At 35.5% G+C, this 21,543-nt stretch overlaps 1 protein-coding gene and 1 long non-coding RNA gene across 5 annotated transcripts; one reads left to right on the forward strand and one right to left on the reverse strand.

Annotated features, from left to right (window-relative positions):
- The first annotated feature begins 181 nt into the window (after positions 1 to 181).
- On the forward strand, positions 182 to 3,680 carry LOC132104767 (uncharacterized). The gene is made up of 4 exons (XR_009423596.1): positions 182 to 581; positions 664 to 810; positions 2,213 to 2,288; positions 3,350 to 3,680. It is a non-coding gene; the product is annotated as an uncharacterized LOC132104767 (long non-coding RNA).
- Positions 3,681 to 8,817: 5,137 nt separating this feature from the next.
- On the reverse strand, positions 8,818 to 21,103 carry LOC132104464 (uncharacterized). 4 transcript variants are annotated; one of them, XM_059509944.1, is made up of 9 exons: positions 20,982 to 21,103; positions 15,176 to 15,303; positions 14,741 to 14,857; positions 14,580 to 14,636; positions 13,604 to 13,741; positions 11,154 to 11,204; positions 10,396 to 10,509; positions 9,500 to 9,565; positions 8,818 to 9,316 (listed from the first exon to the last, which is right to left on the reverse strand). In XM_059509944.1, exons 2-9 carry the CDS (start codon positions 15,269 to 15,271, stop codon positions 9,182 to 9,184), a joined length of 774 nt encoding a protein of 257 aa, XP_059365927.1. In that variant the 5' UTR covers positions 15,272 to 15,303; positions 20,982 to 21,103; the 3' UTR covers positions 8,818 to 9,181. The 4 variants fall into 4 exon arrangements, with proteins under 4 accessions (XP_059365927.1, XP_059365928.1, XP_059365929.1 ...); XM_059509945.1 differs by having other exon boundaries at positions 20,837 to 21,103; XM_059509946.1 differs by lacking the exon at positions 11,154 to 11,204.
- Between the last annotated feature and the right edge of the window lie 440 nt (positions 21,104 to 21,543).

Below are 21,543 nucleotides of genomic sequence, written 5' to 3' on the forward strand. Positions count from 1 at the left end.
TAATTTTTTTGCACAATGTTGATGTTACTGCATTAAATATTGCATTCAATTAAAATATAGTTTCTGATTTGATTTCAGTAACGGGTCTGTGATCGCAAATTGTACCATCCAGTTCCAGACCATTTTTATCAACAATGTTGTGATCAAATATTTGTTCCTGAGGGCTATAGATAATAAGACTCACGTGAACGGTCTTGCAGTCAACAGACAGTACACTGCTGGTGAGTATCCATGATGCAGTATTTATCAACTGACTACCTTCTGCTTCTTCAGTGTGAATTTGAATCATATTTATCACACCCATATTCAATCAACACAAGTACAAAATGTCATTAGTCCAACACGTTTAGGTTTATATCTTGTAAGTGATTCATGGCGTTTAAAACCTTAATGTCTATCATTAATGAATTCTAAAATGTCTATATATTTTTCATGCAGAAATAGTCACACCTGCCTGGCTTTTTCCAAGATCCTCAACTCCGGTGGCAGAACCTATTGTTCAGGGGCTTCCTGGTTGGGCCATTGCATTGTTAGTGCTAGCGTGCATCATCATCCTGCTTCTTCTCATCATCATGCTACTGGTAAATACTTTATACATTTACATTTTAACAATGTCAGTGCTATGATATGGTATAATGCATTACCTCATTTCCATCTCTCCAGTTATGCTGTTGGTGCTGTAGGAGAAAAGAAAAAAAGGAAGAAACACAAACCGTAACGCCGTATGAGAGAACATCTTTCAAAGAACATCTGGCCAATCCCACATATATGTCACACACACCTGAGAGGAGCCCCAACTACCGGAGCATGGTGAGAACAGCGCTGTGATATAAGTACAACTAAAGATTTATTTATTATTAGTCAAAAAAACTTATTTCTAATCAGTTTAAGACAATTGTGAATTAGATTATCAAACAGAAATGAATGGTCCATGTTCACAGACTGTCTGTGATGATCTGTTTCAATAGTTATTAACATTGTTAATCTAGCAATGCCTTATATATGTTTTTTTATGTACATTTATAATACTTTGGTTATATTACATTGGCATTGCATTTAAATAAAAAATACTTAAAGGAGTTAAAGGGGAAAATGTACTCTGCCTCAGGCCACCCAAGATGTAGATGAGTTTCTGAACAGATTTGGAGAAATGTAGCATTTGGGTGAATGGGTGCCGTCAGAAAGAGTGCTAATAAAAACATCACAATAATCCACAAGTAATCCACATCACTCCAGTCCACCAGTTAACATCTTGTGAAGTCAAACAATGTGTGTTTGGAAGAAACAAATCCATCATTATTATTATTATTATTATTATTGTTCTCATTTGTAAGTCGCTTTGGATAAAAGCGTCTGCTAAAAAAATGATTAAAATCATTAAGATGCTTTTATCTTTAAACTGTTGCTAAAATATGAGACCTCTATCCACAATGTTGCTTTCTCAAGTGAAAAAGGTCATCTTATCTGAATCAGGGGAGAAATATGCACAGATCAAGCACCGTTTACAAGCGAAAACAGTTGAAAAGAGTTCTAAACAAATAACTGGGTGGATTTTGATGTGAGAGGACAACAGGGGATGGACTTTTCACTGGAAAATGGACTTTTAGCAGACTTGACAGTTTAAAATTAAAACATCTTGATGGATTTGTTTATTAAAAACATGCAGCTTTTCTCTTACTTACACAAAGACTGGATTATTGTAATGTTTTTATCAGCTGTTTGGACTCTCATTCTGACGGCACCCATTCACTGCAGAGCATCCTCTGGTGAACAAGTGATGGAATGATACATTTCTCCAATTTTGTACTGATAGATAAACAAACTCATCTACATCTTGAATGGCCTGAGGATGAGGACATTTTAAGCAAAATTTTCATTTTTGGTTGAACTATTCCTCTAAGGCTGCTTTGTGAGTGGGATAGATGCCAAATATTTCTCTTTTCTGACCACCTTAAATAATATCTAAATATATATATATATTATGGTCTACAGTTTAAAATCTTAGAGCTATAGCAAAGGTTTTGAGTGATCAAATTATGAGAATATCACATTACACATGTGAAGTGTATCTTTTATGCCTTGATTGTATACAATGATCTTATTGAGCGAATTAAATAGTTATTCATAAATTTATAATAACATAAGATGTTTGTCTAACGATTCTATTACAACAGCTGACATGAGCTCAAATAAATTGTTTCTTCTTCTGCAGGGAGAACCGGAAACACAACATGGCAACCAACCCGGGATCTACATGAACCATCAGAGATGAAAACCACAACACCACTGTAAGAGAGGTGGAAATAAACCCTTTATCAATAAATACTATTATAGGCCTTCACAAGTTACACTTATGTTTATTATAGGCATCTACATAATTCATGCATTTACCAACAAAAGAAGAATTATTATTATTATTATTATTATTATTATTATTACTATTATTTTAAATTACAATGTTATCAAGCTGGTCTCAGAAACCAAGGGACTAACAGGTTTGTTTACGAGGGAGGCTCACAGGTAAAAGCGTAGCTGCAGATCTATTCAACATGAACAAAGAGACACCAACAACACAAAGCAGATTAAATACATAAACTGCGTTAGTTAACATCAGCTGAAGCCCTTCATTCAGTGAACTGTTTACCATTGTGACCATAATGTTTGCTCAATATGGCAACACAAAGACAGGATTTAATGCTAGTAAATATATTTCATAAAGCTACCATTGAATTAGGATTAAACCCAATGTATTCAGTTCTTTCACGCACGATTAATATGTTACTGCGCTGTCGAAAAATTAATAGAGATGATGTATAGCACTCCCAGGGAGAGGCTTCATTACAGATTGCTTTAAGCTCTGTTTAAATAATACAGTGATGAGTGGAAGCAATTATTTGAGGATATTTAAATAGTTTGAGATTATCTGGCTTTAATTAAAAATAGTTTTGATTATTCTTGTTATTGAGTGTGACTGATTTATTCTTCAGATCGGTGAACAATAAATGAACAAATAAATTAAACTGAATGAGTCATACTCATATACCCTGGTGCAAGTATAACAGACTAAAAAGTATTCAAAGTCCAGGGAGCGGTTTAAGCTGTTAAAACTCACCCTTCACATGTCCTTTACACTGCTGTATTTCACACATTGTTTACAATACAAGACCTGCTACGTACGTAGTGCTTCTCTGACAAATGTCAACATGGGAAAACTGTAAAACATAGCATGTTGAAACAGCTTGAAGACATGGTATTTGGTTAAACACTCGCAGTGATATCGCAGTTGTCAATATCTGTTGCAAACATACATATGCTGCTACTAATGTAAATAATATGGCCTTTGTTCCAGAGGCATGGAGTAACTGATGCCATGAAGAGTCAGGATGGAAAAGCGGTTTCTCTCATAGATGCTGGTTTCTTCAGCAAGTTTCTAAAAATGTGGCATCATTACCATCTCTAATAGAAGTATTATACTCAACGTAATAGAAAACTATTTATTTCTGTACTATTTATGAAGCACAGATATGGGGATTTGGGTCTGTGAACTTTTGCATCTCTTACTCTATTTCAGTGGAACATCATAAGATCGGGGCTAGTTGTCACATTTAATACTCCACTAAATATTGACCAGGTTAGGTTTATTCTTAAGAGAGCCTTTGAACATTTACACTGTTTCAACAATCATACAATCAATCAAGTGTGCATGATAATTAGTGGCGTGTTTGTGAAATTTAAACAGTAAATAAAAAACATTTATAAAACTGTGACAAAGGTTAAACAATCAATACATGTTAAATATGAAAACAAAGTTTGCAATTGCAATTAATAAACTGTACCAACTAAATTACATGTCAATACCTCCCTGTGTGACATCTTGCCCCGGTGTCTTTTACAGTATATCTTAGGCTACAGAAGGAGAGTAGATCTCTTGAATTTAAAGATTTTATGTTTGATACTTTATGTGGGGTTTTGGTATCTCCAGATTACAAGTTTATCAATTCATAAATGTCTTTTCATTTGAAATTCAAGTTATCTGTATGGTCATATACACTTATTTACACTTTCTGTGGGAAGAACTGTTGTGTTCAATGCACAATACTTCAGCAAAACAATATATTATCAATTACATTATAAATAAAGTTCATACACTACATGATGAAATTATGTTTTATTTATTCGTTAATTTCATCTGAATATCAGCATTTATGAGATTTAGTCCGGCGATACAGTTTTGAGGTTAATTGATCTAATTTTGTGTTTCTGGGAAAGTAGTGATCTGTGATGTTGAATATCAATACTTTTTTTGTCTATTTGACACATTTGTGTGGACACATAAATGTTTTTAGATTTATGGATTAAAAATTACAGTTTTTTATTCTGAAGTGTGTATCATTATTCACTAATTCCATGAATCGTTGAATAACAGTATTCTGACATCTAAACTTTTCATTAAAACAGTCTAATTGAGTGAAATAACTCTGTTTGCATACTAAATATTAATATGCCTGCAGTTGAAGAATAATTTAACCTTTCAGATGCATCTCTTTTACTGGGATTCTGCTTTGTCTGTCAGTGGTTATTTAGTTAGCTTAATGTCATAATTGTTTTAGTATTTTACATGAACAGCACTATGTATATGGATATGAATGATAATGATAACAAGGCATTCGTACATTATGTGAAAGTTTAGCCAGTTGCAGTAGCAACAACTAAATGAGAAGATGTTTCTATTTATTTCCCTTGTGCATCATCATCCCGGATATACTAAAACCTATATCCATAACCTAAAATTTTAAAGTAAATACACTAAAAGTAAATCAAAATACTAATTGTTCAACACACTGTAAAAAAAAGTTAAAAAAATATTTAAAAAATTCAGACCTCTCCGACTCGAATTTTCTTTTGACTGATCACATAAAAAAAAAAAAAAAAAAAAAAAAAATTGTCCCAATTGAATTTGTGTGAATTAGTCAAATCTAAATGTTTCAATTGTCCAAATTGAATGTTGGAGTTGGAGAGGTTTTCATGTTTTTCAGTGCAAAAACTTATTGTATGATTGACTTCCAGACTTAGTAATCATTTCAAAGTACATACAGATGATTAAAAATAATCAATACTCTAACCCAGCAACTTGCATCATTCATGCTTCTTCCAACTTTCCACATTTTCTTCCACAATATAGCAACATTCCTCCCAGATACATTTTAAAAGCAAAGGCAGAGAGTTTGTTTCCAGTACAGACATTTATATATTTTAGGCATATACTTTTGGGGCTATATTATATAACATTATATATGTAATATATAGAGATCATTTAAACCTGGTTATCAGTGTGTCACAATCATGCACAACCAAAGCAAAAAGAAAACAACTGCAATGCCGGATGTCTCTACTTTCTATAGAATGCCAGTTGTGTATTTTAAAGCAACAAAACTTTTCAACCAGTGTTTGTTGATTTCTTGGCTGAAAGTCAGAGGTGCTGCACCTAATTCTATCTTTAGAAACAAATTTGCATCACAAGGTGATCAGAAAAAAATTAAATCATTATTTGTGGATTATTAATCAGAGAGGATTTGAACCGTCACATTTATAAACACTTTTGTGAGCATGGAGATTTTATACATTTCCGATTCACACTCTTGTGAAAAAGAAGTGTGCCTAATTTGATTAAATATACACTTCAAATATTCAAAATATGTTTAAAAAAACTGTACATTAATATAATATTAATAAAATGAATTAATGCACCAATGCATTTAATATAAGTTCAAACTACTGTATAATATAATTTCATTTAATTGCAATTGACTTAAAAGTATGGTAAAGTGTATTTCTCTTTTTCACAAGGGAATATATAGCAATATCACCAGCATGTGCAATGTTTGTTTGATTGTTTGCTAGGTGCCTTTAGGTTGCTTATGTATGTTTTTAACACAACGATCTGTCTCTAAGTGATGAAGAAGATGCAATTTGAATCAACACTAATGAGGGACCGCTGGAACTCATCTGGCTGCCCTTCCTTCTGTATATCGCAATGTTTGTTGGTTTTTATTTTATAACCTGAGCATTTGTGTAAAATAAATCCTGACGACCATGAACTTTCTCACATTCTGTAAGAAGAGTCTGAATAATTATTGAAATTTGAGTATTAATAACTGAGATTGTATTGCAACATTTACATTTTAAAGCAACAGTTCACCCAGAAATGACATTTTTCCTGAAATTGCACGTATACGCTAAGGTTTGTTTCTTAAATTTGTTTCCTCATCCCCAGATTTGGAGAAATTTAGCATTACATCACTTGCTCAGCAATGGATCATCTGCAGTGAATGGGTGCCGTCCAAACAGCAGATAAAAACATCACAACAATTTAAACAGTTCTTAATGTGACATTCATTAAACAGCTGCATATTTTGTGCATAATTAACCAGCCTGTATCGCCCTTAAACATAGTCTTTAAATTATGCATATATATTATTAATATTATGCAATAATAATTATCATGACAATATAAACTTGTTTAATGCATAAAAAAGTGAAAAATTAACAAGAGACTAGAATAGAACCAGCATAAACACCAATGTACTGCTACAAGGTGCATTTTATCGACTTAAAAGATAAAAATGTGAAATAAGTAACAATAATCTCACATTGTTGGTGCATAAAAGTGATTTAATAAGTCAACTAAAATACACTGTACTTCAAACAGTATGAGAATGTTCTCCAATACCATCTTAATTTCTTTGATCATCATCTAGTGGAAACTCATAACAGCATGCTTAAAATGGTTAGGGCAGAAAATGTAGAGATGCTGTGTAAAAGAGGTACGAAAGTAAAAATGCTTTGGTTTGTTAGATCTGTAATAAACAACAGTTTCCTTGGAGATTCACGACTGATTTGTAACATTTCCTGTCATACAATGAATTCAGATACTTGAGAGATACTAAAAATGACATTCCGTGAGACCGGTGAGTGAGTAATGTACAACAATAACTGTTAGCTGAACTATTAAGCTTTGTGAGACAATAAGCAAGCAAACAAAGGGCCAAAGATGACGCATTAAAGCCCTATTCTTACTCTCTCCATTTAATCATCCATTGCTCCTTGAAGATTACAGATTGATTATATGAAAGATGAAAACGTGGTTTCTCAGACACAAAACCTCATCCTGCACCAAATGGATTTTCTTGAGTGTTAGCACCAATGACATTAGATCAGGAATTGACATACTGTCTGAGGAACTCATGCCACTGGTTGATATTAACAGTGGAGACACTTTTTTTTTCCTTTAAAGGGAGTAAAAAGGCAAGCCCAACTTGCATGTATTTTATTGTTAAGATATTGTTACTATTTTTCATTCTCTTGTGAGCATAGAGGTTAAATATACATATAATGTCATTCGATTTTCCACAGATTACGAACACTCAAGAGGCCAAATGAACCGTGGGAATATTTTACAATTTCTAGCATATATTAACAAATCATACAGAGCTTTTTTGCTTGTTAGCTCGATGGAAAAATTTGTTGCAGATCAGTGGTGAGTGCCATTTCTCCGTTAACATGATATTACCTGCAATATAGTTTGTTGTAGTTGTTGATGACAGCTGACAAAGATTTAAAGATGGCATGATATACAATCTACATTTAAAATAAGCTTCTTGCAAACCAAATACCTGATCATAGTGTCTCTCATTATGTGGATCCACCTCTGCATGCTTGCATTGTTTAAATACATATTTCCCTGTGATACATGCCACATTTGGTGTTTTCTTGGAGTTGTGTTACATTTACACCAGTCATGCAAATGATCTTTCTGTTTTTGTTAATGTTATTTGCTTCATCTAGTACTTCATTCCGAAAGACACTGCAAGAACTGCCGTGTTTGCATTGCGGCCAAAGAACTGTCAAGCTCCCCACACTCTTTGATCAATAAATGTAATAGATTTCCAGTTGTAAGGAATTTGAAATATATATATATATATATATATATATATGATTTTATAGAAATTCGCCTAGAATATTTTTAGCTAATTAAATATTCTATATCTGTGCATAATTAGAAAGAAATCTATATTCACTTTTCCAGACATGGACCATTGCAGTTGTTAAATTTCTTTGAAATTCCAAGGATTTCCATATCAGTGGGAACCCCAAATAGTGTAAATGTTTAGTCAAATCTAATTCACACAGAATTAAATCCTAAAACCTAAACATAGGGTTGATTCAGTGCTCATAAAATGCTGCATAAGAGCTGTTTTGCCATTGCAAGAATCACCATACACAGCACTGTTTATGCTATGAATGATTAAATATATGCAAGGAAGAATGCAAGCATGCACCAATAACGATTTATAATGCAAACAGATGCAAGAAAAAAAGGTGATGAGGACATCTCTTTTGTCAGTTACTTTTTGAGTGGTTTTATCACAGCATCAAAAGAAAATTATCTTCTTTTTTAAAGGATGAAAGTTAACAATAGCAGATAAAACAAGAAAGGTGAAATCAGTGGTTCAGGCTAAATTAATTGCAGAGGTTTAATATTTAGTGTCAAGGTTTGACCCTGAGTATTAGATGAATATCAGTCTCTGCTGCTTTGGAAACACTAAGTACATCAGCTGACAGACTTGAAGAAACTCTGCAGTCTTTTATAGCAGGTAATAAAATATTAAAGCAATAGTTCACCCCAAAATGTAAATTAACCCTCATGTCTTCCGAAACCCACAACTTTTAATAAATGTTTATTTCTTAAGTGGAATGCAAAAGGGCAAAATAATAGTAGGATGTCTCAATTGCTCTTTTTGTAAACATGAACCGAGATCACAGTAGTCAAGCAATATTATAATGGACGACATAAATGTATGACTTCAGATTTATAGTGCACACATTATATGAACCATTCCTGTTTTTGCTTTTATGGTGATTTATTTTTATTTTTTTGCTTGACCAGCCCTGGTCCCCATCCATTTTCAGTGTACTAAAGAAAGTCAGGTTTGAAACAACATGAGGGAGTAAATTCATTTCTATTTTTGGTTGAACCGTCCCTTTAAGTATAATGATAATGGCCTATATTATAAAGCCTTTTCATGTTGATGTCATACATCAGTAAAATACAAAACCCTTGCTGTTAAGGCCTCATTCATCTCTAATACAATATACATACAGATCACATGAGCACGAAGCGTCAAACGTCTGTTAAAGAGTCAATGGGGGCCACTTGAGGTTCAGTGGGAGGGCTAGGGATTTCGTCTGTCGGCTCAGATCTGGGTTCAGGCTCACGCTCAGGCATTGGCTCCACCTCTGGCACCATCACCTCCACCTGTAGGGTTGGAATGAGTGGAAAGAAACAGACCTTTGATTGGCTGACAAATTCAAGCCGAGAGTTAAAAGACAAGGAAGCAATGGATTGGCTGTAGCATTACATTAGATGGTTTCCAAAACCAAGAAAGCTTGGATCTCAACTGAAATCTCATATGTTACAATACAGGTGCTCTGGATGTACCTGAGGTTGGCTAGGGGTGCTCACCTCAGGCCGAGATGGGGCAGCACGCTGTCTGAAACCAGGAAGCTGTGGAAAACAGGGTTCATCGCTCTATTATATTACATCATATTAAATATAAAAATACAAATAAATATATTTCTGAAAAGTATCACAATTATAGAAGTTCACAAAATCTGCTATAGTAATTAACATGTATTAAACACCATGCAGGGTTGGAAAAAACAGAGGCTTTGGGCAAAAAATTCCACCAAAATGAACAAAAATGTGCCATAAATTTAAGAAAAAGATGCAAATGTCTCTTCACAATTCATAAACTCTTATGGCTACCGGGATTAAAGTGAAATGCAAAATTACACGAAGTGTTGATGGTGGAATTACATTTAAATCTGCTTATGAGAGCAAAAAATGCATACAAGTCCATGCTTGCTTTGTTACAATCTATATCGTTAAAAGCAATATATAAATAAAGGTGACTTGACAAAGATTGCATCAAATATTTTTTTTTAATATTTTTTTTTTACTGCATAATTATATCCAATCACAGACATTTCTTTTAATTCATCATAACCAGAGTTTTAGCAAGAGTGATGACATCTTTGTACCATAATTGTACCATATGGCATTATTAACTCATATCATTATGCAATTGTTGTGTAAATACCTGCCACCTTTAAGCAGCATTAAACAGTAAATACATGTCAGACACAGCTTCTGCTCCATCTTTGCAGTGTAAAGATGGCTTTTGTTGATGATGATGTAATTTTATTGATAACAGTCTATAGTATTCTGCTATGTGATATAAAAGTGTTTTATAAGGATTTAATAAGGTAATCATTGAATATATTGAAATACACTCTCTCAGTCCTTCTATTTTATTTTGCATGAGTTTAACTGACCTGCACGCCACCTTTAGCCAGAGCATTTAGTCCAAACAAAATGGTTACAATGCAGATCGCCAACTCCACCACCAGAAACAGAACCAGTGTGGCCAAGAAGCCATCGATCAAGAGCTGAGAGCAGCCGAAAGAGACAGAAAAACAAAGAAATAAAATAATAACCACAGCCATCAAAGCTCAAGTCCATGTTTGTAAGTTGCCAGAGAGATTTAATCTTCGAGGAAGTGGACAAGCACATCAGTAAAGCAGATATTGTTAAATATTTAAAAAAGGATTACAAAGAGTGACCATCTGATTTTTCATAGCACAACTGCAGATAGTTATAGGTATCTTTCATTCTGAAGCATTTTCATACAACTGGCCCAAAGTGCAAAACTGACAACACAGACTTCAAAATGACCCATACCTTGCTGCGACATGCATTCCCTCTCCTACAAATATACACAAAGCCTCTGGTCATTTTTGATAAATATAAGAAAAAACAAGCTCCTCCTGAACTGTAGGGTGAATTCAGGCAAACTGGACCACTTTTTGAGATGCTGTCACATTGGTGACCCAGATTACCTGAATAAACATGCCTTGTGCGTGAACTGTTTTCAAAAATTGTGAACACACAATTTTTGTCACCTTAAGAAACAACGATAGCCTTTTAAGGACAATGTTACTTTCAATTCATCTGTTTTTCTTTCTTGCATTATCAGCATATAATTAAGAACATTCATGTAAACAAAGCAAACACAAAGGTAAGAATTACTTACTTTACAATTTCTCTCGACAGTATAACTGCACTTCCTGAAACAATTTTGTTGCTTTGGAAAAGCAGAGACAAAAGACAAAATAATGTTGTAAATGTAGCTATAAAGCTATTTTTATACAAATGTAGCTGCAAGCATTCCCAATTAGCCAATTTAGAAAAACTGTTACAGTTTTTTTGCTTCCTTAAACTACAGTGCCCTCAGAAAGGTTTTGGACTTCTGAGATTGGGACAAACCCCACAGGACATACATATACCTGGACTGCTATTATAAAAGATGTTTCTTACTGAAATAACATAGTGCCTTTTTCGCACTCTATTGAGTTTTTGGTTGGTGTCAGACTAAGGGTGTTAGCACACATTAGCGTGAGAGTCCACATTACAGAACACAGACACAAACTTGTCAATTCCATAATGACCAACACAATCTACTAAGAGCAGTGCAGATTAGCATAGGGCAGCAAACAAGCAAGAGCCAATGATAATCAGGTGCGTGTTATCTACTAATAGCATAGGTGTAAAGTGGGTTAATATATGCCATTTTTGGAAATATCAGTAAATCACCTTCATTTAACCCCTTGTGCATTGTTCAAATTCACTACCCTTTCGTTATGTTATGTAATTCGCTGTTATACTCCATATATCTCTATATACAAGTCAGAAACTAAGCTTTTTTTGCACAGGCCTATCTAATGGGTTAAAGGTGGCACCACAGTGATCAACTGTAAAAAAATAACAAATTTTATCTCTTCCCAACAGGGAAAACCACCAACAATAGAAAAAAAAAAATCTGATACATTTTTACAGCAGTTTAATTTAGTGGATGTTTTCATCCGCGAACATAACGAAAGGGTAGTGAATTTGCCCACACTGTATTGTTAAGTTTTTGAACATTTTCAAAAGCATTTTCCTAAAATATGTGTCATAATAAGATTTGTCACCAAAAATCATTCCATAAGCTGAAACACAGAGAAAGTTGTGGCCAAAATAAGACTCAACTTTACCCCCTAGTGGACGAAAACGTCCCCAACAACGCATAAGGGTTAAATGCTCTCCTCTCATAAATGTTGCATCTGAAAGGGAAATTCCTACAAATGCATATGCTTTAAGGTCAGGTGTAAAAATGCCCTGTCCATGCCTTTTCATTGCTAATCCTTTACTGCATTTCTAATGTTTTTAATGCCAAACGAGGGTTAGGTGCAAGCTGTTAGTAAATCTTGCCCAAAGAGTGTTAATGTAAAATTATAAACATGAGCAGCCTCTCAGTCAAATATTTACAGCCCCTAAAATAAAAATAAATAAACACATAATGAAACACAACCAAATAAATAACCTTAAACAAAGAATTCCAATTTCCTAATGTCCCATTTTATAATTTTATATTTTAGCTCTTTATGGAAATTCTTTGCATTTTCCATTTTAGATCTAAAATATTTTGTGTGTAAAAACCCGTTTCACTTTACTGTCCAAATACCTTGAGGTCACTGATTTTATTCATTTTCTACTTCATTGGAAAAAAGTCTGTACCAAGTGCAAAGGGTCAGTTTCATCGTGGTTATTACACTATTCTGTTTATTCTAAATATATCAAATGTACATTACAAAGCAGTAACAAATATATCTCAATATTTGAACATTATGATAAACCAATTACAATTACACATTTTCAATTTCCAATCGAATTGCTTAAATTGCTTTTCAATTTAAAGCAGTTTAATAAAGTATAAGTTATATACACAGTCCCACATCAAATCAGAAGTCAGTACTTCTGGAACTAAATAACAACATTAACTTAAAAGCTTTATTTTCATTCCAAAACAATCATTGAATTCATTATGCTCTTACACTGCTGCAAAATTAAACAGGTCTAATCATATGATAGGTATACTTTTAATGTAAGGTTCAAGCAAACCGAAATTATAGTGTATATATATATATATATATATATATATATATATATATATATATATATATATATATATATATATATATAATAAAAAATACAAAAATCAAACTTTGAAAGAACTAATTTGACTATGTAAAAAACAAACAAACAGACAAACAGGTCTGAAGATTCACAAAAATTCTTCAACCATATTAAGTATATGAACCTAGCTTTTTGACAGACAATGATTTTTATTGAAACTTTTGAAGATGCTACGTTTTGCACTTCGGTACAGTCCTTTGAAAAGGCATCAAGGGAAGTGCTTTAAGAAAAAACTGTAACAAGAAATTTGATGTGGCCAGTTCAACACATCATACCCACTTTACAGTTTTTTTATCCTTCCCAATGCACCCAAAACTCACCCACATGCATTCAGTTTCAATATACTGTATGCATACAGATCTACAGGTCTATATATATATGTGTGTATGTGTGTGCAGAAACAGGCAAACCCATCTTCCCATAATGCAAGGCACTCAGCTGCAGAGAGTAGCAGATGTGTGAGCTCACCACAGCATAGATCTCCAGTCTCCTGCAATGCTCACAGTGGTACGTGTCCTGACGGTACGGCAGGTGACGGGACAGCAGCATAAGAACAGCAGTGGAGAACGCTGCACTGACCAGGTGAGACACCAGTGTGGCTTTCACCTTCACATGATGGGACAGAAGTTACTCTACACCTCATTTACTGTCATTTGATAAAACACTGAAAAATTAAATGGCATTTTCATTTCATGCAGTACTGGAAAAACACTGAAAGAAAATACCAGTCAACAGTTTGAATGCACATATTTCTGTAAGATGATTATTTTTACACATTTTGAGAGTCATCAAACTATGAAATAACACAAATGGAAGTACACAAGTGGAATAGTGAAGGGGCTAGATCAAAACTCCCCAGTAAACTCTCTTTTCTCTTTGTATAGACGGAAGCTTGACAGATTTCAATTAGTTCACATGTGTGATGGATATGTAATTATGTAATTGTTGGCTCCAAAACCAAACACATCCTCTTCCAACTACCACCAGAACTGCTGAGACCATCACATCTTTCAAAAAGCAGATGAAGAAACACCTCTTCTGCAAGCACTTAACTACCACACTTAAATACAGTCTTTAACTAATGCACTTACACAAAAACTCTTCTATACTGTTGCTTGCTTCCTAATCTAGTTGTACTTTTTCAATCATGTATGCATAAACATTAAACATTCACTGTCTGCTCCAAAATCCCAAATTAGATAACAAAACACAAAGCATAACTTAAAACAGCTTTTAAGAAAATCATAAATTGACAAAACCCATGTTTTTCTACAGAACTAATTTTGATCAATTATGCACAAGCATTAAACCTTCACAATCTGCTCCAAAACAAAACAAGACAAGACAACTTATGGAAATTGTAAACAGGCTGACTAGAGAGGGTTCAGAGTCGTGAGTAGGTTGGTAGTTTCATTGATTCGGCAAGCCTTGAACTTGTACTCACCCAGAACAGAGACGGGAACCTTCCAGCGTGGATTAAAATGGATCCAGACACAAGCAACTGATAACAAGAGAATCACTGAAGTTTGCAACATCCTTAGTGACAACTGGATTCATCTCAGATTAAACATTCTGCTTTAAAGTCCATGAGGAAATTCGGCTTACCTGAACAACGATCACTACCACAACAATGAGATCAGGAGAGAAGTGAACCTCTTCATAGAGCTGAAGAATGGTGATGCTCAGACACAAGCACAAGACTGCGATGATGATCTGAATGGACTGAACCAACACAACAACCAGCTCAATGAACTCGACAGGCTGCCAAAAAGGCCATTTCAATGGTTTTATACAAGAAAATTTGATTTTAAAGATTCAGTTATGAGGTCTGTCTTTTGAAACTCTGGATAACTTCAGACTTTTCAAAATTCAGTTATTACAAAGCCATTCCGTGCAATAAACGTCATGCTTTTATATTGTTCACGGTGTTCAAAAAAATGGCTTTTGCGAAATAACTGGACATCTGGTATTTGGAAGATATTCCTGTGCATGTTTTCCTGGATTTGGTGTGAGATTTGTCGCAGTGAATGTGACACTCACCCCCAGTGCTTTCGGCTCCACCTTCTGAAATGTCTGGACCTGATTTGGGGTCAGGTTTCCTGCAGGGCGCAGAAGGCCCTGACTCTCCATGCCCATGCTAATGTCAGTCAGTTTGAGGCCTTGCTATGCTAATATCAGAGAATCCGTTTGAGACAGAAAGAGAAGAGGATGAGGACAGTGCAGGACAGAATGAAAAAGCGTGAGCTGGACAGAAATATGGATGACTAAACATTAAATCATATTCACCTTGAAAAAGGTCACGCTCATGGTGTCATTTGTGCTTGATAGACCATTAAAAGGTTACTGCTTTTGAGAAATGGTATTTTGTGAGGCCCATAGGTCCAGGGATGCAGTTATCAAATTAGATAAATGCTTTCAGTGGACTATTCTTGAACTCATAACCTACAATCTCAAATATGTGTTTAATGACTTGTAAAGCAGCCATAGTTATTTATCGTTACTAAACGTAAACTGACAAAGTGAACATAAAAACTATCATCATATCACTTTTGTGCTTGAAAAGGGGCTTAAAAGAATATTAGCTTTTCAGGAACTGTTTCAGAAAAGATGGCGCCGGTGTACGTGGCATGCCGTCTGATGTCTCTGCTACTTTGTGCTATTTTTGTGCTTCTATCTGCATCAAACTGCTACTCGCTTCTGGTTTATGACCGCCAGTTACTTCTGGATATTCGAGACTCTTTCGTGGCCACATATAACCCAGAGTTAAAAAGCTCTGTGGCTGGTTCACAATCCTGCTCTCCAAACTCTACCTGGGATATTCCAGAGTATCTACGTAATTGGCATCATGGTGTTCCCCGCAGAAAGCGCCGCAGGAGACGCGGCAAGCGCGGAGGAGTTGCTGTCAAACTGAAAATGGCGCTACACGCTGGCCGCACCACCCGCGCATCCAGCTTCGTCTCCATGACGACGTGGAATCTAGGCGTTGGCCGATGTGCTGCTGGTTGGCGTTTGCTCGATCCACCTGTTCGCTGGCTTCGGACCACTCTCCAGGACTCTTATTCGACGATCCCCTGCTACCCTCCGATCCGTGTTCGCCGCGGTGGAGCTAATCTACAAAATCTTCGATCCTTGAATAGAGTCTTCTCTCCCGCGATCTCTGCATCGGCACCTTCCAGGATGGCTCTGATTAATGCTCGGCCGCTTGTCAATAAGACGTTCATCTTAAATGACTTTTTTACTACCCACGCATTGGATTTTATGTGCATCACAGAAACTTGGACGAAGATTGGTGATTTAAGTCCTTTTGCTGAGCTGATTCCGGCAGGCTGCACATTCTTTAACTCTCCGCGCTCTTCTGGCCGCGGGGGTGGTCTAGCGGTGATTTTAAAAAACACTTTTAGTAGTTACCGTCGCTCTGTTCCGTCTACAATCTACAGTAGCTTTGACGTACAGCTGTTGCGACTGGAATTTGACGATCCTGTTTTGTTAGCGCTGTTGTATCGCCCCCCTCACCTAGTGAAAGATTTTATGAGTGAATTTACTGCTTTTATAGGTGAATGTGTAACTAATTACAGCAATATTCTTCTGCTAGGGGACTTTAATATTCATGTGTGCTGTCAGTCAAAACCTCTAACAATGGAGTTTTTAAATCTCATCAATTCATTTAACATGGTTCAGTGGGTGAAAGATCCCACTCATACTCGTGGTCATACTCTGGACCTGGTACTCTCACATGGCATTTCCGTTACTGATGTTCAGGTTTTTGACACTCTGATCTCTGATCATATGCCTGTACTGTTTTCTATGTCCTTTCCTCCTTCAAGATCGCACATTACTCCTACTTCACAATGGACTCGTTCCTTTTCTCCCTGTTTCCGTGATGAATTCACTAACACCTTTAATGAGGTGTGTCTGTCTCTGTCCCTGGAGTCACCCTTACCTGACTTGGATGCTGAAGAACATCTTAGTCTGTTCAATACTGTATGCTCCGAGGTTTTAAATACCACTGCTCCTTTAATAACTAAGAAGTCAAAACCTAAGACTGAACCATGGCTCAATGATACCATCCGCTCTCTGAGGCGAGCATGTAGAAGAGCAGAACTTAGAACTTAAATGGAAAAGTGATAAGCTTCAAGTTTCTTATGAAATGCTGAAAAACTCCCTCAGAGCTTTTCAGAAAGCCATGATGTCTGCTAAGTCTAAGTATTTTTTCTAATTTAATTTAAAAAAAACATCACAGTTCAAAAGCCTTATTTTCTGTGTTAAATTCTGCTCTAAATCCTCCTGTAAATGTGATTTCAAACCCCTCAGTATCATTATGTGAAGGTTTCTCAAGGTTTTTCTGTGAGAAGATCACCTCTCTAAGATCTCAGTTACAACCTTCTGCTATTGTCTCGCCTGAACTGGGTTGTTCTTCAGCCATATGGAGCGTCTTTGACCCAGTTTCTCTTCTGTCTCTCAGAGAAATTGTTGATCACTTGAAACCTTCCTTCTGCTCTCTTGATGTTCTTTCTCCCCATATTTTGAAACAAATTTTTGATTCAGTTGGAACAAGTTTGGTGTCTTTTGTGAATAAATGCTTGAGCACAGGGACTATCCCTGATAGCCTAAAACAAGCTACTGTTACACCTCTTCTCAAGAAACCTTCACTTGAGGATCTCGACACTACCTTTTATTACAAAAGCATTGGAGAAAACGGTTCTTAATCAACTCCAGTCTTTTCTTAGCTCAAATCAAATTCTTGAAACTTTCCAGTCTGGTTTTAAGCCTCTGCACAGCACCGAATCTGCTTTATTAAGGGTCTCTAATGATATACTGTTAGCGACTGACGCTGGTGACTCAGTGATCCTAATACTGCTAGACTTAACCTCGGCTTTTGATACAGTTGATCATAAAACTCTTTTATCCCGACTAGAATATCTTGTGGGCATCCAGGGAACTGTTCTCAGTTGGTTTAAATCATATCTAACAAATAGAAGTTTCTCTGTTAAACTTGGTAATTTTTCTTCCTCGCCTGTTCAACTCTCCTGTGGAGTGCCGCAGGGGTCTATTCTCGCACCCATTCTTTTTTCCCTGTATTTACTTCCTCTGGGCTCCATTTTCAGAAAGCATGGTGTATCATTTCACTGCTATGCAGATGATACACAAATTTATTTGCCTCTGAAACGCAACAAAGATACTGCTCTGAAATCTCTTTTTGCATGCCTAGAAGAAGTAAAAATGTGGTTTTCTCAAAACTTCTTATTTCAGAATGAATCCAAAACTGAGGTTATAGTCTTTGGCCCCCATGACAACTTTGATAGCAGTAACATTGATCTGGATCACCTCTCTCCAGCTTCATCTTGCATTAAAAACCTAGGTGTTTTCTGGGATCAGAACTTCAAATTTGAAAAACAAATTAATGCGGTGATTAGTTCTTGTTTTTTCCAGCTACGTCTTCTCTCTAAGATTAGATCCTCTCTTTCTGAGAAAACCTTAGAGATTGCTGTCCATGCACTCATTACATCGCGGTTGGATTATTGCAACTCCCTCTACTATGGCATACCCAAACACTCTATTGCTCGTCTCCAATTAGTCCAGAATGCTGCTGCAAAGTTCCTCAAAAGAAAACGCAAATTTGATCATGTTTCACCTATTTTAAAATCGCTGCATTGGCTACCAGTGCATTTTAGAATTGAATTTAAAATTCTTATCTTTGTTTTTAAATCCGTAAATAATCTGGCACCAAGCTATTTGTCCGAGCTTCTCTGTCCACATAATCCCACACGAAATCTGAGGTCTGGTGACCAGAAACTTTTGTCTGTCCCCAGATCACGGTTAAAGAATAGAGGAGACAGAGCCTTTGCGATTGCTGGCCCTAGGCTGTGGAACAGCCTTCCATTTTACATCAGAGCGGCTCAATCTCTAACTGTTTTTAAATCCTCTCTTAAAACCTACTTCTTTTCTTTAGCTTTTAATACATTGTGAGCTTTTGTCATGAATGTGTGGTTATGTCCTTGCTTTGTATCTTGTGTATTGTTCAGCACTTTGGTCAGCCCTGTTTGCTGTTTTTAAATGTGCTATATAAATAAATAAAAACTTGAAACTTGATTAACTTTCAGAAATATGATGTATTTGACTGTAACACTGACACAACTGGATGAGAACTAAACAGAAATGGATAATGCGGCTGTTGTCTTCAGTGGAGTCGTTTCATTAATAAGGAAATTACTGAATAGAACTGAATCATGGTTAAAGTCAACTTATCTGAATAATGACACTATTGTCTTCTTTAGAGCTGCTGTATAGCTGGATAGAATTAGTTTCGTAATTTGATAAACTGTAATATTGACGCTGCCATTGAACTGAATCGAACCACGTGACTCACTTGACCCAAATAATGGCATTTATCCTCTATAGAGCTGATTTACATCTAAAAGTTAACTAGTTTTATAATTGTTGAAACTTTATAATGCTACTAATTTCCTCTTTATTCCTGTGGAGCAGTTTTGAAACATTCTGTATTGTATAAAGCGCTATATAAATAAATATGACTTTAACTACTCTTTGTTATTTTTATGTCAATAATTCTATTTTCTATAACCCAACCTCATAAGCCGTATGAGAGTGATCAATGGGACCTGCAAATTGGCTCAAAATCTGAATTTTGATATTTTTGCTCAATAAGATACTGTCAATCTGAGATCACTGTAGACATAACTAGGGTTTAGTTTAAAGCTTTATATATTTGTCTACTATAAAAGGTTGTCTATTAGGTTAACTATTAAAAGATAGTTCACCTAAAAATGAATATTCTGTCATCATTTAATCACATTCATATTTTTATAAACTTGAGGAGATATTTTGAGGAATGTTAGTAACCGAACAGTTTTGGTTCCCTTTGAGTTCCATCATATATATATATATATATATATATATATATTTTTTTTTTTTTTTTCTCAATATGATGGAAGTCAATGGGAACTAAAATTTTGTTACATTTTGTTTGTTAAAATAAATTGATGATTGAGTGTTAATTTATAGGTGGACTGTCCCTTTAACTTTTTGTAAAGAGCGGGTATTGTACCACAAGACAAGATGATTTTTTACAACAAAAGAAAGAAAAAAAAGGACAAGTCTAATCTGACATGAAAGATAATGGAAACCAGTAATTTATACATCCCTCTGAACCCTCTCTGAAGAGTGTCTAGACATCTTTTCAAATAGGACAGCCTCTCTGAGGAATCAAATCATGTCCTCAAGTTACAAAAACTCCATAGGGAGAGGTTTTAGGCACTAGATATTGAAGTAGATTTATGATATTTAATCCATCTACAAAAGAGCTCTATAAAAATCTCCAGAGGGTTTCGCAAGTGTGTCAGTCTGAGGAACCCTTAATATTGCTTCCAGTATCTACTGCATACAGAATTAGATATTTCACTAGACCACTTTAAATCTGTATAATGATGCTAACATTTTAAGAGTGAGTCTTTACACATTTCTGAGTCTTTGCAGTTTTTATCATTTACAGGTATTTCATATGTTTAACGAATGATATATTAAATGGTTTCTTGGCATTGAAGGTAAGAGGAGCAGCCAAAAAAAGACGCAGGGCAAAATGTGCATTTTCATCGTTTCTTCACATCCGCGTTGTCCCGCACTATGACACATGCAACTTTATTTCTGAGCATAACCAGGCCACGAATAACGCTTTAATAACACCACATTGACGTTTTGTCTAACTGATCCCCAAATCCAGAAGACGTGTAACCTTCAGGCTGTCATACATATAAAGGTGGAGTCGCTCGCGCTTACGCGTCCTGCCCCAAATCGAGATTCCTTCAAACACACGTGTGATGTCACTTACCTCTGCAGCTCAAGGGAAACGCGTTGATTCGGCTTTTATTCTTTAAAGGCAAAAGTGCAGCATCAGTTATTTAATCCGCGTCGCGGTTGAAGGGAAACAACTAGTTAATTCTCAGGGCGTGTGACGCGCGGCTGACGCGCAGTACCGCAGTGAGAGGCGGCGGCGGACGCGACGCGACGCGCCGATATGGACGCAGACTCGAGAGATGCGGCGCGGCGCGAAACGTTTGTCGTGTAACCTTTACTATATATTATTATTTTATTTTTATTTTCTTCCATTCTGAATATCAGCAGCACGACTGATACTTCTTGTAGAACAGCAGTTGCAGTTAAATAAACAATATCTTACGTTTCAGACATAAATGCATTTGTATTTCTTTTCTGCTAATTGATTTTATAGTCTGTGCCAGGCTAAAACTATTATTCCGAGCACAATTCATTAACATTGCTGGTTAAAAGTTTGGAATAATCAAGATTTTATTTCATGTTCGTCTCTTATGCTCCAAGACAGCAGATATTAGATCAAAAATACAGTAAAACATTAACATTGTTTAATATTATTA

This window comes from Carassius carassius, chromosome 25, assembly GCF_963082965.1.
Source record: "Carassius carassius chromosome 25, fCarCar2.1, whole genome shotgun sequence".
Taxonomy (NCBI): Eukaryota; Metazoa; Chordata; class Actinopteri; order Cypriniformes; family Cyprinidae; genus Carassius; species Carassius carassius.